At 36.2% G+C, this 18,979-nt stretch overlaps 1 protein-coding gene across 1 annotated transcript; it reads left to right on the forward strand.

Moving 5' to 3' along the window:
• The first annotated feature begins 17,858 nt into the window (after positions 1-17,858).
• LOC125479501 lies at positions 17,859-18,680 on the forward strand. The gene has a single exon (XM_048588898.1). The coding sequence runs from the start codon at positions 17,944-17,946 to the stop codon at positions 18,448-18,450; it is 507 nt and encodes a 168-aa protein (XP_048444855.1). The 5' UTR covers positions 17,859-17,943; the 3' UTR covers positions 18,451-18,680.
• The last annotated feature ends 299 nt before the right edge of the window (positions 18,681-18,979 follow it).

Below are 18,979 nucleotides of genomic sequence, written 5' to 3' on the forward strand. Positions count from 1 at the left end.
GAATCTATCTACACCACATAATACCTCTGAGGACCTACTAAGATGGACTTGCAAAGGCTTCAGAAGAAGAATGAGATCGTCAAGATGCGAGGTTTTCCTAGGATGATTGGAAGCATCAACTGTACGCACTGAACCTGGAAAAACTATCCACGTGCATGGCAAAGAGCTTATGGGGACAGAAAATGAGCAAAAAGTATCATTTTGGAGGCAATGGCATTATTTGATACATGGATTTGGCACGCTTTTTTTGGTGTCACGGGGGCTCAAAATGACCTTAATGTCCTTACCCAATCCCCAGTGTTCAACGATATCCTGCAAGGAAATGCCCCAATAGTCACTTACTAGGTCAACGGACATAAGTACCACGGACCATACTACCTAGCAGACGGCATTTACCTAAGGTGGTCATCGTTTGTCAAAATAGTGCCACGTTCGCAAAGTGAAAAGGAAAAACACTTTGCAAGCTATCAAGAGGGGTGTAAGAAGGATGTGGAGCGTTGTTTTGGTATCCTCCAAGCTTGTTGGGCGATTGTTAGGGGTACTGCCAGAATGTTTGATTTAAAGTCGCTTCGATCCATCATGATGACGTGCATCATTCTTCACAACATGATTGTAGAAGATGAGTATGATTATGATGCTGTTGATGAATATGAGCCAGACACAATGAACAATTCCTTAACACAAATATATTGTGCTCATGACGCTACCAAAGAACACGTGCAACACGAGCCAGTACAAAGGGATGGACATTACAATGAAAGGCTCATTCAACGATATATTGCACTTCAGGACCCATATATGCACAATGTCTGGCAAATTGACTTGATAGAGCACCAGTGGGAATTGAAACAAGCTCAAGAAACTTAAGTTCATTTAGTGTGTTTGTTTTTATTTGGTTTGTTTATTTAATTTTATATGTCTTTTAAGTTCATTTAGTGAGTTTTTTTTTTATTTGGTGTGTTTGTAATTTTATTTGGTATGTTTATGTAATTTTATTTGGTGTGTTTATGCCCTTTGAATAAAGATTCTCTTAGTTTAAATAAAAATTACCAAATTAAATAAATATACTCCTAATTTAAATAAAGTACTAAATTCAATATATTGGAAACAACATAAAGTAAATAAATAAGAAATTACAACCCAAAGTGATTGGAAAATTATGGGCTCTGATTAAAAACAAATTCCCTAATCCCTCGTGAATGGAAAATCATCACCTAACGATTTTGTGGTGCTAGGACCATCTCCTATTGCTCTCGCTTCCCTTGCACGTCTCCTTCGCACCACGTCCGCTTTCTCCGAATTCCAAAAATATTTAGAATTCGGTGACTTCCTCTCTACAAGCTCCTTTATAATGTCACGATCTTGTTGAGCCCTTCTTTCTTCTTTAAGCTCTTCCCTTTCTTGCCTAAGTAGCTCTCTTTCTCTCTCATTAGCTTGAAATAATCTCTCAACAGCTGCAGCTTTTGTCTCCTCTCTAGCCTTATCAACCTTAAATTTAACCATTTCCCGTGCCAAAGTCAATTCACCTTGGCGAGTAAGTTCTTCCATATATTTTCCATAATCATTCTTGGAAGCACTCCCTGTTCTCTTTGAAGCCTTCTTACCTGGAAGCCTAATAGGATATCGGGTCAACCCTGACGCTTGTTCAAGGGGCGTTTCCGGCGTTTCTTCGATTTCGGTTTCATGAACATGCGAGTCATGAATGGGCGTAGAGTGTAAAGGGGTGATGTTCATGACAACATCTGGACCGATAGGCACAACTCTAAATTTAGGACAATCTTTGACAATATTCCAACATTCCCACCGGGTGAATGATTTGTTTTTGTTTTTGGTTTTGGCAATATACCAAGCTTGTGCTTGAAGTATCTACACAATGCGAGAGAAAAAATAATTATAATCAAAATAGCTAACAAATAAATAATACAAACAAATAATTATAATGTAAATTTGGGTATAGTACAAACAAATAAATAATATATTGTTACCTGATCCGCTAAATTGTCTTCACTTCGAAGATTAGCACTAGCTTGTGCCAAGGAGTCTCTCCAAAGACTAAACGATTGGCTGAGTTTTCTCCAACGACTGCACATCGATTCTTTGGTTCTTTTCCCACCTATTTTCTCAAGATAATTGGTATGAATAAGACTCCACATTTCTCGCAACTGCATCTCATTACCCGTAATCGGATCATGAGCAACTTCAACCCAGCTAGAACACAACGTAATATCTTCAAGAAGCATTCAATTCGTACCTGCATCATTAGTCATTTTGTTGGAAACCAATTGGATTGAAACTTTGAGAGAAAGATTGGAATGTGGTTGAAAGTATTTGACAAAATATGAAATTGTGGTATATGGTAGAAGATAATGAGAAGTTATTTATAAAAAAAGTTTTTTTTTTAATTTTTTTTCGGATTTTTTTATTAATTTTTAACATTTTTTATTAACTTAATCAATATTTGCCTTTGGATTAAAAAAAAATTGAAATCCAACACTCCAGATTGTGCCATGTGGCATAACTAGGGCTGGAAAAAAATCCCAAAAATCCCAAACCAAACCGAAAAAATCTCGATCCCAAACCAAAAAAATCCCAAACCAAAATTCCCGAAAATTTCGGTATGTCATCCCGAACCAAACCGAAATTTTCGGTATGGGATTCGGGATTACATCTCCATTTTTTCGGTATTCCCATACCGAATAGAAATAAATATTATATATATATATATATATTATTTTTTAATTATAAGAGAATTATTTTTTAATTAATGGTATTGGTAGCCACTAGTGTGATTAATCTTTGTCTCAACTAAATAACTAATGTTTGTTTGTTCAATTTGTTTGTTTCTATATTCCAGTTGTCTCAACTAATGTGATTAATCTTTGGATATTAGTTTCCTGCATACCTAGCCACTAGTGTGATTAATATGTGGATATTAGTTTCCTGCATACCTAGGCAAATCAAGGAAACAAAGGAGCAAAGACCATTATGCATGCATGAACATATCAGTATACATATATTGTATATATATACACAGACAAGGTGGGTACAGGGCATGCAATTAGTTGAGCTCAAATTTTTTTCTTTTGTTTTCGAGTACACAATATAGTTGTTCTTTCAGACATGAGCGCCGCCAAAATTTTCATTTAATTACAACTATGTGGAGGAGGAATCAAAGTTGGAATGTGGGGTGAGATGGCATTAGCCCAAAAACTTTGTGCACAAATGGGTAGTGGGTAGATTGAAACTTAATTTTAGCCCAAAAACATAATATGTCAAATTTTAGCCCAAAAACATAATATGTCAAATTTTAGTCCAAAAGCCCAAAAACATTTCGGGATTCCCGATTTGTCCCGAAATCCCGAAATTATTTCGGGATTCCCGAAAATTGGGATTCCCGAAAATTTGGTTTGGGATTGGTATTGAATTTGGGATTCCCAAAAATTTCGGTTTGGGAATCGGGACAAGGGTTTCGGTATGGGATCCCATACCGAACCACCCCTAGGCATAACGATAACATTTCAAAATTTATTAATGTGAATTTTTTTTTTTTTATAAAAGCGAATAACATGGACCGTTGATCTCAAATCCAATGGCTGATATTGCAAAAGGTTTCAATTTTTTTTTTACCGTTGGAATCCAACGGTCCAAAAAAGTAACCGTTGAAATCCAACAGACAAGACAAAGCCACGTGGCCACCAATGGTAACATTTCTACTATCTGCATCGCGAGCCCTAGAGCCTGAAATGTTGCCGGGGACACGCCCCACGCGCTTGTTATGCACGCGCCAGGCTTGACGTCAGCTGGCCATCAGGCTATCGGGCCACCAATTCGTGCCAGGCTTCTCACTCCGGCCCCCCTCCCCAATCGCCCGCATGGGCTAGAAGTCGTCGCTAGGGCTACTAGGTTGCAAAAGTCGCCTATCCATCAGGCTCCAGTAAACGCTGGAGCTGCTCTTATCTCTAGCTCCAGTTGAAGGGAAACTAAGTGGTAGCCTGGCAGGTGGCTTGCTTTAAGCTAGAGGTTTTAAACCTATTCGTGATGTGTCAACCCTATTATTAGGATGTGGCATGATCAGGATCGAGAGAGGATTTGTCGCCGGATCTTTCTTTGTGAAGATTCCGGGAATCCTTCAATCACATATGTTCATCGTATATCGTGCGGTCAGCTTTTGTCAAGTACTGTTTATATTCAATTTTAAATAAAAAAATTTGCGATAATTTCTAATCGCACAATGTACGATAAACTGATATGATTGGAGAATCCCCATGATCCTCACAAAGAGAATCCGGCCAGGATCCTCACAAAAAGGATTCGACGAGGATCCTCTGATGATCTGGAGCCAACCATGTCAATCACCTTTTCATTAGCTGGAGGTGGTCTAAACTTTACATGCAAATCACCGGATCCCTTTCCACTTAATTCACCTAGTTCAAAATCTGGGTCGTTGAAATTTGATACAAATGCTACAAACAGGAAGCTCTTTAAAAATAATAATAATTGTCTCCTTTAGATCAAATTTCAACGGCTTGAATCCCGAATTAGATGGATTGGATGAAAAGGGATCTGGAGAGGATCCCTTTCCCAATTGAATTTGCATGCACGAGCTGGAGGTAGACAGTCAGCTACATAGGTGGCATGAATTCCTTATCATTACCTCTACAATCAAACTTTATCATGTTTCTTCTTGGCATGTGTCCGCCTAGTAATCTTGGCTAAAGCTGAGATAGCTTCATTGGGTTTGCTAGTTTTAGCCGCCACATTCTACTATAAACAGGGCGTTTGCGGTGCAACTTTAAGGTACAACAAAACAAAGGAAAATACTTTATAAACAAAAAGTTTAAGGAGTTTTATTTATTTTGTACGTCCGGTAAAATTTTTAAAGTTATTTTATAAGAGAAGGTCTTTTTTGTTTTTATTTTTACTTTACTCGCAAATTGGATGTATGATCCATTTTGCCATTGATACCAGGTTCAGGGCGTGACAAATAGTCGGTGCTCAATTTAAGAAATAATGATGGGACAAATATTCAATGTTCAGTTTAAAAATAGTAATGGTACCAGTTTAAGAAATAGTCAATGTTCAGTTTAAGAAACAGTGATAGTATCAATGTTTTGTTTAAAAAATAATGATAACCCCGTATTCAGTTCTAAAAATAATAAGTGTTCAATTTATAGTTGATAATTTTTTCACTTGTGAAAATATAATTTTAGCTATTTGATTTTTTGTTTTATTTGAAAATTTGCATAAGTATCAAATTTCTAGTTGTAATTTTAACGTTGTTTTGGAATTAACCAATGCGGAATGTAATACCTATATACGGTTGGAAGCTCCACACAGATTTTTAGTTATAACTTTAAAGCTGTAAACAATTAAAACAAAAATAAATAAATAAAAACAAAAATCCAATCATCCCTCTCCTCTCACTTAAAATCTGGTCATCTCCTCCGAGAACCTCAATTCCACCACACCCATTACACAAGGGCATCTGAAGCAGAGGCACTCGGCAAAGCAGCCTCCTTTCTTTCAAGCGGAAGCAGGAATGACTGCGCAAACGTCGATGAGAACACAGTGAACAAATAGTCGTGTCCTTATGATTAAATATGAAGTTCTTTTGATTAAATAATAGTATAAGGTGATTTTTGATTAAATTGAACTTAGTCCAAGCCCTTTTAATTAAAACTCCTTTATTTAAATAAACTTCGAACTTGAACACTTGTATAAGACAAAAATTCAACAAGACAACAAATTGAAAAGGCAAAAATAAAGCAAATAAAAATGGCATAAACAACTCTATAAAAAAATAATAATAATTAAAAAACAAAACTCAAGATACAAGCCGTAAAAACAATTAAAAAATAGTTTTTTTTTAGCCAAAATGGTCTCAGAATTTTGTATGACTCCTCACTTTGGTCCCTGAGATTTGCAATCGATAAAAGTGGTTCATGAGATTGTCCACCGTCAATCATTTTGGTACTTCTATGAAAAATGTCGTTAAATTGAGGGTATGTTTGTCAAATTAACAATTTCACTTGAACTGGTGATTTCTTCAGTTTAACGAAAAATTTTCACAGAAAGACCAAAATGATTGACAGCGGACAATCTCAATGGCTACTTCAATTGATTTTAAATTTTAGGGAGCAAAGTGAGGAGTTATGCCAATCTTAGAGACCATTTTAACTAAAAGGCCAAAAACCAATATCACTTGTATCCATATGGATAGTCCAACTCACACGTCCATCTTTACTTGTCACACACCTTTATCAATTTTTGTCTATTGATCTTTTTCAATTTATTCGATTTGATGTTCAAAAATTGAAAAAAAAAGTGTGTTAGAGATAAAAATGGATGTGTCGATAGCATTACCCATAATTTGGGTGGAACTTTGAATCTCAAAGTAGAAGTAATGCCTTTTAGTTGTTGATGGGATAATCTGTTGTAGGGTTGGTTGTTTTCCAAGATCCTATTTTGATGCCATTTTAGTCCTCATAAGGTAATCCAATACCCACTACCCAAAAGATCACGTTATTGTTGTCCCTCATGATTTTTATTTCTAGCACCTAGGTGGCTTTAACAATTCTTTGCAAAAGCAAATTACACAAAAGATATAATTAATTGAGGGCTTAAAGATTTTAGATAAGTCTAACATGATGTTTGATTGACTATTGCCCCCATTCGGTCCCCTTACATGCATATCTTATGATTTAATTAGGAGAAAAAATATGTTCAATTTGTACAAACTCGTATTAAGTTATTAAATCGTCAATTTGAACCACTAATCAATCATTAAATGAACGATTTGTTCAAATGTGTTGCACTCGTATTTCTTTGCAGCTTAAATATGGAACATATTTTATTCCAATCAAAAAGGAAAAGTTGGAGCACAAGTACTTCAACAAAAGTAATTCTCTTTTATGAAATTGCACTTACTTTTTTCCACCGAAAAAATTTATAGCAAGTGGCTTAAGTCTTAAGATGCTTGATTTAATTTGTTATTGGCTTATTGCTAAATGTTCTTTAATTAGTACATGAAATGATTTTGCAGCTGTTGTCGCTGCCTTAATTATCTTGGTCTACCGTGATTATCTTGGCTTAAACTGGGTTATCGTGCCAAGAAACTTATAACTCTAAGTGATTAAGTGCATTTTGAGATTACATCCGTACTTCCTTGTTTAATTTATTCTCCTCGATTACTACTTGTATCGAAGTCCCTTCAACTACAAAGGAATCATTTAATTGAATTTTAAGAGTCATCTTTCAATGTGGGACACTGGGCCGTGATCGTATTCAAAGGAAAACAATTGCGGGTAGATGAGCTTGGAAGCTGCAAGTTACAATTTATTTTATTTTCTTGCCTCTCTTTGTCATCTTGTAAATTTGTTTGATGATCGAATGTCAAAATTATCTACTTTTCTAGGTCATCCTTAAAAGATAAGTTTTGCAAAAAATTCAACAAAACTAGAAATTGTTGAAAAGTTTGGTTAACATTGTCAAAATTCAATGTTTAAGTGAAAAATATAGTTCATCTATTTATTAGATAATTGTTGAATGACTAAACGATATCATATTTACCACTTAATTATCTTTACAATCTTTGTTTTTACCTTAAATTGGGTTACATTAGCAAATGGCTTATAACTCAAGTAGCTAATAGCAAAATTCGCTCTTCTATCCAAGATCATGTGTTTAACATTCACTATTGCTCGTATCACTCACAAGAGAAAAGAGAAATAGATTTTCTTGATCATTTTGACCCCAAAATGAATCATTTTATAACATTGTTTAAAACAAGTCATTTTTAAGGAAGGGGAATTTCCGCATCCATTTTCTTTCTCTGAACGCCTTTGTTTATGTTCGACCTAATGATTGTGCACAACTAAAAAATGAGTTTACATAAATCATTTAGTTTTTTAAGAGTGTTGGGAGCTAATAATATTGGGGTCATTTCAATTGACAAAAACATAACTTTCAAAGGAAATTAATGGTGTGTAGACAAAAGAACTTCAAGGTTGCAAGTTACAACCCCACTTTAAGTAACGAAATCACCCTCCTATCACTCTCAAACAGCATTACCTATCAATCCAAGGGTCCACAACTCACATCAAACTTTATGCCCTTGAAAGTGAAACATATTTCACCCTCTTCCCTTCCATGCCTTCTAGTAGACATAGACTTTCACACGTCTTGTTAACCAATAATATAGCATCACCATCTCACAAGTAATAAATTGGAGTTGAAGGGTGATAATAGTGGAATTTTATTTTATTTTATTTTTATCAACATCAACAATATTTGACACACCCCGACCCAGAAAGTCCACTTGGACCCTGAATCGAGCTGTGCTGGCCGACACCTGGAAGGTGACGAAGCCATAAAATGTGATAGTGTATAAAAAGTGAATAAATTTGAATCTAAAAGTGTCTAAATACCAGAGTGCGCTACAAGTGGGAGCGAACCCATTTCACACGCGATGTCAGAGCATAAGTAAAGTACAGTAGTGTGGGTAAGAATCATACCCTTAAAAGTAGCCACCAATACTCAGATTAGCTATATATCCTCATCCATACGAACTCAGTAGTTAAAACCTGAAGGGGTACAAAACAGAAAGTGTGAGTAAGCAGTAAAACCAAGCTTCCCAAAATTATTACCTTTCTAACAGTAATAACCCCTCACTGTAATTCCCTTATCGTTTTCTATAGGACAGAACAACATATATACATATATCCAAACCATACTCAGAAATGATCAAAACCGCGGTTTGCCATCAACTCCACCATACATTAATAAGTAGGCCAAATGAACTTAATCAATACAAAGTGATATATCAGTCAGAGTCATCTAAAATGACATGTACAACTTATCCATATCTCATCAATCATGGCTAGCATATAAGTCGGAGTCACCTATAGTGACCTGTACGACTTATCCATATCTCATCAATCATGGCTAGCCAATAGCTCAATAAGTATACCTGCACACGAGTCGGAACCACCTAAAGTGGTCTGTATGACAGGACTGGGTGTAAATAAATACGCTCAAGTGCTACGATCACGTGAAGACTATGCGAATAATCGCGGGTCACCTACGAGTCGGAACCACCTAAAGTGGTATATACGACACGTGAAGGACTGTGCCCTGGCCACGGGCGGGAGCACTAACACCGGGGTGCAGGTTTATGAGCTCTTAATGCATCTCAATATAACATGTGCAACTCATGGCAACCAGTACGACAGTATCGAAGTTGCCTAACACATAAATGTAGTCATGCTATAACGCAATCGATTCAACTAATACCATAAACTCACCTGAACTTACCTGGGTGTCCTGCGTTCACCTTTGCACTTGAAAGCATTCCCAATAATTATATGCAAGTAATATACATATGGATATACCATGATGCAATCTACTACTCAACCATGTCGTAGCATTTTCAATTATAAACAATACGGTGTGAAATGTACAATCAATAACGCCTTACTCCCGAACTACTTATTTTCAGGGATAATTATCCATGACAACCCAATTAACACTAATTTAACTAACTAATTCACAAAACTAAAACTTGCCTTTACCAATTTCCTTTGCATTACTCAATTTCCCAAGCAAGGCTTTTATCTCAAATATTTTATGGCTGCATCTAACATCTCGTTAGACTGCCTACGTACCCTAAACAGGGATCAAGCCATTTGTAGTTCATATAGGTACTTCAAGCATTCACAATAATTATATGAAGGTAATATACCTAATCAATTTAAAAGTGTCGATAGAACTCTCAATAATATGTACGATAAAAATGAAAAGATCCATTTACCTGGAGTTCACGCTATGATTCTCTAGCGCACGCATCGAGGCGTCCTGGATGATTGGTCCATGTAACCAATTATCAAATCACATCTCAGAACTCTTATCCGTAGAATACGTAATTCACATAAAACACAACCTCAACAACATTCTAAAATAGTTTGAGACCCATTGACCACAAGTCAACAGTCGATCAAAGATCGACGATAGGGTTTACAACCCTATATAACTTGACCCGGAAGATCCGCATATCAAATTTCCAATCCGCAACTCCCAACGATCCACAATATGTTTCTAGAATAACATATTAAAATTTCATTACGATCCAACGGTCAGATCTCCGCCAATTGCCTAAAACAAGTGGTCGTGAACATTTATTTTACTAACTTACAAATCCAATTCAGGAATATCCGTAAGTCGGATTCATGATCCATAAATTCCTATGATCTTTAAATATTACGTATTATAATGTATCCAATTTTGGTGACGATCCAACGGTCGGATCATCGATTCACATTTTTATCAAGTAACGTATTATAACGAATTTAGGTTCCAACGATCAACCTACGTCATTCAAATGACAAAACTGAATTCAAGACATTCGACATAGCCTAAAAATAGCATTGGCGGCCCACTGGCCACGCGCCGCCGCGGGTGGCGGTCGGCCACCCCGGGTGGCGGTCGGCCGCCCCGACTCGCCGAAAAATCCAACTATTTCCAAAAATTCTCAAACTTCACAGAAATGAAGATCTCAGTGATTAGAGCAACTTTCATACCTGCCATGAAGTCCAAAAGTGGACGGAAGATGGTCAATTTTGCCCACAAAGCCGGCGGGTGCCTAAAACTTCCCGACGTCAATTCGTCGTCTACGGTGGTCCAACGGGGTCAAGGTTGGTTGGGTTTCGCTCCTGGGATGATGGACTACAAAGCCCAAGTGGTGGCATCAGCCATCGCTTTGCCGATTTATCGGAAAATCGAAAAGGGTGGCCGAAGCACTATTGATTTTCGTCAACTTTCGTGGCCTCAAACTGCCACATACCATGGTTAATCAAGGTGGTTCTTGGGTGGGTTTTGTAGAGGGGAATGAGAGCTTCAAGATGGTGGTGGTGGCATCGAAAAACTCCACCGGCGTTGGCCGGAATCGGCCTTGGAAAATGGGAACTCGTGGTGGGTGCGGGTGGACGGGAAAGCCACTTCCTTTTTCCTTTTTTTTTTTTTTTTTTTTTTTTTCTCTCTCTCTTCTTTCTTTCCTCCATTTCTGATTGGGCTTCACCCCCACAAAGTGGGGATTTAATTTAATTAACACTAAACCTTGAATAACCAATTTCGAACGTCCGTAACTATACCGTTATAATCCGGACTCGCAAACGGCTTTCGCCTATACGTTCGTACCAACGAGTACTACGAGGATATGCTAAAAGAATAAGTCCCACATCTCTCAAGTTGATGGTCAATGGAAGTCAAAGTCCTTGCCTCTATGGCAATTTCGTAAATTCACGCTTTTAAAATAAAATAAAAACGTAAAATTTGGAACGGGTTGTCACAATATTTATTAAAAAAAAAATTTGAGCATTTTTTTTTTTTTTAACAAACAATATTATCTAAACTAAAAGAGAAGAGGTAGGTTTAGCCTCACAATGAGCTAGCAATAATTTGGTTCAAATTCGCCTTTGGTGAGAATTGAACCTAAGACCTCTCACTTACAAATGAAGAGGAATACCACTAGACCATACTTTAAACATTTGTATAAGACACAAATTCAACGAGACTGTAAAATCAACAAATTGAAAAGGCAAAAATAAAATAGACAAAAATTGCATAAACAACTGAAAAAATTCATGACACAAGTTGCATAAAAAACTAAAAAACATGGTTTTTTTAGCCAAAATAGTCCCAGAAATTGGCATGATTTCTCACTTTGGCCCCTGAGATTTGAAATTGATAGAAGTGGTCCCTAATATTATCCATCGTCAATCATTTTGGTCATTCCGGGGAAAATCTCCATTAAATTGAGGATATTTTTGTCAAATCAACGTCTTCACTTGAACTGGTGGTTTCTTCAATTTAATGGAGATTTTTCCCAAATGACCAAAATGATTGACGGTGGACAATCTTAAAGACCACGTCTATTGATTTTAAATTTCAGATACCAAAGTGAAGAGTTATGCCAATTTCAGATACCATTTTGGCTAAAAAGCTAAAAACTAATATCACTAGTATCCATATGAGTAATACTATTCACACACACATTTTTATTTCTCACACACCCTTTTAATTTTTATCCATTGATCTTCTTCAATTCATTCGATTTGTCATCTGAAATTTGAAAAGAGTACTTTAAGAGGTAAAAATAGATGTGTCGATAGTATCACCCATAATTTGGGTGGAACTTTGAATCTCAAAGTAGAAGTAATGCCCTTTAGTTGTTGATGGGATAATCTGTTGTAGAGTTATAGATGTTTTCCAAGATCCTATTTTGATGCCATTTTAGTCCTGTTAAGGTAATCCAATACCCACTACCCAAAATATCACATTATTGTTGTCCCTCATGATTAATTAAGGGCTTAAATATTTTAGATAAGTCTAAGATGATGTTTGATTAACTATTGCCCCCATTCGGTCCCCTTACATGTATATCTTATGATTTAATTAGAAGAAAAAAAATGTCCAATTTGTACAAACTCGCATTAAGTTATTAGATCGTCAATTTGAACCACTAATCAATCATCAAGTGAACGACTTGTTCAAATATGTCGCACTCGTATTTCTTTGTAGCTTAAATGTGGAACATATTTTATTCCAATAAAAAAGGAAAAGTTGGAGCACAAGTACTCCAACAAAAGTACTTCTCTTTTATGAAATTGCACTTACATTTTTCCAGCGAAAAAGTTTATGGCAAGTGGCTTAAGTCTTAAGGGGCTTGATTTTATTTGTTATTGGCTTATTGCTAAACGATCTTTAATTAGTACATGAAATGGCTTCCACTTTGAAGAGAAAAAACGTAGCTATTAGTATACAAAGGATAGTAGGATAGGGATGGTTGATTAGTGTCTTATATAATATGACTTGATCATCATCAGATCGTAGCCTAAATAAACAAGTCTTGAATTAAGGTCATCATTATTGGAGTGTAATTATTTTTTTAATGAAAATTGTATATAGTATTCTAATTATTATATTGTGGTTGAATATGATAAACGAAACATCGCATAATTAAAGACAAGACGTCATCACCAATAAACAAATTATTTATAAGTACATGTAAGGTTTATTTGATGTGAGATTCATATTCTTACCATCCATGCCCTCTCACATGCGGCAAATTTTAAAGTCTAACATGTGGACAACACAAATTTGGTGACGTGGAGCATGTGTGACCATTGGACTTCACATGTGGGGCAACCTGGTCTAGTTCCATGAAGCAAGTTAAGTTTTTGCTATAAAATCAATTACTTATAAGTACATGCAATGTCTATACTTTAAAAAATGTGAGATTCATATTCTCAGCATACTGAAAAATTATTAGCATTGAGTGTCACATCCCGGCCCGGGCGGGACCACTTCCCGGTCCCGACTCCACCGTAGCACAATATTGTCCGCTTTGGGCCCCCAGCACACCCTCACAGTTTTGTTTCTGGGAACACACACGAGAACTTCCCAATGAGTCACCCATCATGGGAGTACTCTCGCGCGCTACTCGCTTAACTTTGGAGTTCCCATGGAACCCGAAGCCAGTGAGCTCCCAAAAGGCTTCGTGCTAGGTAAAGATGAGAATATACATATAAGGATCACTCCCGTGTGCGATGTGGGATGTCGCATTGAGTGGCTTGGTCTTATTAATTGGATTAGTATAAATGCAAGCAATGGAATGATGTATTTAATAACTGTTTTTTAAATTTATTTATAGGAAAATAAAATTACAAACAAAGCCTTTAGGATAAGAAAAATGTACAAAAATCCCAGAAGCGACACCTCCACCAAAAACAACCATCAGTAGACCAATGTCCATCAAGGACATCAGCCACAAAATTAGCTTTCCTAATAATTGTTTCAGCTATGCCGTGCAAAGTGCAAACCAAGCCATGGACACAAACGAACAAACCTCAAAGGAAATAAAACATTTGATATGAATCATCACATAAAATATTTACATTGACAACACACCAATTCCAATAAGTTAAAAATAAAGATTGTCCATCAAAATAATTCACCATTTATAACATACCGTCCCAAATATTAACGCAACTCTTGTCAAACAATACCAAACTCTATATTATAAACTATACGATGCTAGAACAAATTAATTAAAGAAATCAAATCATACATGAAGTTACTTTGCAATGCGAAATGTTGTGATTAATATTAATAGATATGATAACACCATGTTACTAAAGTACGATCTTATTAAAAAATTATTCCATTATTAAATTATCAGTCAATAATTTGAAGTCACATTCCTCAAATTAGATATGTTCATATCTTTTCTGCGAACTCCAATAAAGTTAAACAACAATATTGTTGTTAATTTGACGATTTAGACCACATTTTAGTCATCATAATATAATAGTCTCACGGAAGCCACCCGGAAGGCCGTAATCTCCCATTGGTTATTGTGTAACTCAAACGGTCGAATCAAAATTTATGCTTCCGCTGCTAGAATTTGACTGCATTAAACCCAACTTTATTCAAATTAATTTGGTAGCTAAACAAATAATACAAGTAATGTGAATGAGATCAATTGACTAAATTAAATTCAACTTTATCAAAACGAATTTGGGAGCTAACTAACTTAGGTACGAGTACGAGTACATATGAGTTAGATTAGCTGACAAGGATAATGCAATTGGTTAACTTACGCTCGAGTTTGAACTTAGTTAGAGTAGTTTAAAAATATCGTGTGATAAACAAAAAACGTTAGATACAATAGTCAATAAAAATGATTTCTACAAACTAGGTAAAACGTTTATGTTTATTTTCGTTTATTAACTTAATTTATTCAATCCATGAGTTAAAAATAAACAGAAATGTGTAAAAAAATAAAAAGACGTCTCTAAAAATTATCTTAGCAATCAATAATTATGTATTTATTTTATTTCCACAAAGAAAAAGACTGCTTGTCCGGACCGACTTGAGGATTTACCTTTTCCTTCTTCCTTCTTGCTAGTTCCTATCGCTTTTCATAAGCAAAGCGTGAGGTTTGCTTTGCCGTTCAACGTTCAATCAATTTAATAACTCCACGTGTCCCCCTCAATTATAATATCGCGATACGTGCGGGGAATTTTTCACATTTTATTGTCGCGTTTCGGGAGGGCATTGGGCCAGCTGGCAAGAGACGCGCAAGATCGGAGCAGTAGGGGCCTAGTTCACGTGCCAGCCTGCTCCAGCATTAGAGTGAAACCAAACCGCGCCACGTGGCTAGACACAAGTAGTGGGACACGTGTGCAGTTCCTCGAACCTCAAACAGGCCCACTTTCGGCCTCTTCATAGGTGAACCCCTCCCCCTAATTCATGTCGCGACAAAACTTGTTTTGTTCTCGTTTTGTGTCAATCCGTACTTTTATCATATCCCTCTCTCTCCGTCTCCGATTTTTTCGGTCTTGATTCGATGTTCGATTTGATTTATTTCGGTTTTTAATTTTTGAAACCCATCCCTAATAATTCCCTCTATGTACGTGGCGGTCATCGACGGCTTGGAAACAAATGGTATTTGGCTAGATATGAAGTTTTCATGGACCAACCATAGTTTATTTACTAAATGTAAGTAATAGCATTTGGAGTGGTGGATTCATGTGACAACCATGCATCTAAAATAACTCGCTTTTGCATGACACTAGCATAACCTTTTTCGTAATCCGTTAGAAATAAATAGAATAAATTGTGAACATGGACATCACATTTACATAATATTTGAGAAAAAAAGTCATCCATACATACACACATAATATTGAAGTATCAATCATGATATCCTAATTGATCCAAAAATAAAATAAAAAAATCATGATCTCCTAATACAATGGTGATGTATTTAACGTATGTATTCCTGTATGTCATAATTCAAAAAATCTAATGATTTCTACTATGTTCCGACATAACTTTTGTTTAAAACCTATTAATTTATATATATATATTAGAACAATTAACAAAAGTGAAATACGATCATTTTTTTTTCCCGAACGAATAAGATCCTATTCCAAAATGCGTGTAAACCTTTTTTATAACAATAAAAGCAAATGATCGAAAACAAAAATATATTCAATTTCCTTTTTTTCCATCTTCTGGTTTACAGTTACGAAAGATCAAATACGTTATACGTTAGTTCGGCTAACAAAAAGGATCAAATACCAAACAGACCGCTACGCGAACAATCTGTTGCCCCGGAGTCCTATCCCATCATGTAGCGATTCCAGTGGGTCCAATAAAAGGAAAGGGATCCTCTTCATATCCCTTCCTCCTAATTCATCAAGTTTGGAAATACAGACCATTGAAATTTGATCCAATAGTTACAAATATGGGCTCGCTTTAAAAGTTAGGGTAAATTTCATTTTACCCCCTCAGGTTTCGGTGCAATTACAACATCATACAATATCTTTAAATCATTTCAATCTCATACATTTAGTATTTCTTTTTTTCAATTTCATACAACCGTTAAAAAATCTGTTAAGTTAACCGTTAAGTGATGATGTGACAAATAAAGAGGGCCCATTTGTGCTGACGTGGCTGCCACATTTGTGTCACGTGACTAAACATTTAATAAAAATTTTAAAATTTTAAAATAATTAATTAAATAAGGGTTTTTTAAAAATAAAAGATAAAATAAAAGCCCAGAAATCCCTTGTCTTCCCCAACCCCCTTCTTCGTCTTCCCCCAGCCACCTCGAGCCAACCCTTTTCCCTTTCCCATTACTAATGCACCTCTTCTCCAACTTGAATCCCAAATTCCTTATTTATGCATCCAATTTATCCAAGTTTCATATTTGCAATTAAACCTAAATCCCTAATCCAAGTAATTTAATTCCATGATGGGTAAGGTTCAGAAACATCTAGGCTCTGTCTTCGCTTTCATCCTCGTCAAGGTTCTCGTTGGCTGGGTGGGAGACGAAGATGATGACTGATTTGGTGGAGATGGAAGAACACGAAGAGAAAGGAAGTTGAGGTAGGTTTTTTTTTTTTTTCTTTTTTCAATTATCTGATTAATTTTTTTAATTGAATTTCTAATTAGTTCGAGGGGAAAGGGACGGGGCTGGTGATGGTAGAAGGGAAAAAGGGAAAAGGGAAAGGGGTTGGCTCGAGGTGGCTGGGGGAGGACGAAGAAGGGGGTGCGGGAGATGAATCTGGTTTTTTTTTTTTTTTTTTTTTTTTTAAATTAATTATTTTACTATTTTAAAATTTTTATTAAGTGTTTAGCCACGTGTCACAACAAATAGGAACCTCTTATTTGCCACATCATCACTTAACGGATAATTTAACAGATTTTTTAACGGTTGTATGAATTGAAAAAATAATAATAATAAATGTATGAAATTGAAATGTTTTAACCAAAACCTGTGGGAGTAAAATATAATTTATCCTAAAAATTATAATAACTTTAATCATTAAATCAAATTTCAACAATCTGGATATCTGAATTTGGTAGATTAGGAGGATCCCTTTCCTGAGTAAAAACCTCCATCATTAGAATAGTGCGAGGAAAAGTTTTTAATTATGACAGGAATCTAAGTGTTACACTACGTATTTTTATGTAAATGATGAGAAATTTTATTTTTTAAGTTATTAACTTTTTAACATATATATCTTACTATTTAAATAATAACACATGATGTACTATCTTGTGGATAGATGATATTTGAAAAATCTCTACCAAGAATGTATTCCGGGCCCACCCTCGAGATCGAACCTAACCACCTTGAGTGGATAAATCGAAAATCCTACGTGTCAATTTCCCATAATAATTGAAGGGGCCAGTAAGGTAATTTTACCATGATTGAACTCGAAGATAGAGGACAGTCTTATCCACTTGCGCCAAAGCAGCAAGATGACCTCTATAAAAGCCAATCGAAACGCCTTCAATTCTCAGAACCAAAATCAACAAACGCAGAAGGATACCGAGGGCTTCGAACCAAAACGCAGTGATTTGATCCTCCCCCGAATGGCGACTAGTGAGAGCTACTACGCTAGGCCGAACTACCGTTACCTCTCCGGCGACCACCACCACCACCAAACCCTAGCGTCCGATTTCGAACTCGACGAGTCGGACATCTACAACTTCGGCCGGTCCAACTCGCCGGAGTACCGCAAACCGATCCCGAGTTCCCGCGGCGTCTCGGCAGTGAAGAACCGGCGGGGAGATTCCGGACACCGCTCGGACATGACCGGCGGCAAGGCGGCGTCGTTGCCGGTCGGCATTCCGGACTGGTCCAAGATCTTGAGAGGTGAGTACCGGGAGAACCGGAGGAGCGACGATGACGAGGCGGACGGCGATGACGACGTGGAGGGAGGCGTGCGGATCCCGCCGCACGAGTTCCTGGCGAGGCAGATGGCGAGAACGAGAATCGCGTCGTTCTCGGTGCACGAAGGCGTCGGGAGGACGTTGAAAGGGAGGGATCTCAGTCGGGTCCGAAATGCAATTTGGGAAAAAACTGGGTTCGAGGATTAATATTTATTTTTCAGAAACAGGAAATACAGAGAGAGGGGGTTGGGGATGTACGGAAATTATTGGTTAGATTCTTTTTTTTTTTTTTTTTTTTTAATTTTATGTATTTTGTGCTTCTTTTTTTTTTTTTGTAATTTGTGAGATCAAGATGATCGTTTTTACGAATGTAATCCCAAATTGGAGAATCGTCCTCCAATTCTCGGAGGTATAAATTTTAAGGTAAATATTACTTTGCCATTTCCGGTTTAAGGTTTATTGCAATCTCATATAATATTATTAAAATATTTTATTTTCCTCCTTTATTTATTATTTTATATTAATATAATAAATCTATTACATTTTTCATCTATTAATTCATTAAAACCTCAACTATTATTTTATATCAATATAATATATTTGTTACATTTTTCATCTATTGATCTGTTAAGACGCTCTTTACTACTTTACTATTTTATATCAATATAATACATCTGTTACATTTATCGTCAAAATTATGCTAGCAAACAAAATAATTTTTTATACATTTAAAATA

The sequence above is a fragment of a genome, unplaced genomic scaffold (genome assembly GCF_019419815.1).
Source record: "Pyrus x bretschneideri cultivar Hongxiangsu unplaced genomic scaffold, Pyrus_bretschneideri_v1 Contig29, whole genome shotgun sequence".
Lineage (NCBI taxonomy): Eukaryota > Viridiplantae > Streptophyta > Magnoliopsida > Rosales > Rosaceae > Pyrus > Pyrus x bretschneideri.

Bases quoted from the DNA above. Each gene is read 5' to 3' on its own strand.
- LOC125479501 (XM_048588898.1), top strand. From the start codon at position 17,944: ATGGCGACTAGTGAGAGCTACTACGCTAGGCCGAACTACCGTTACCTC.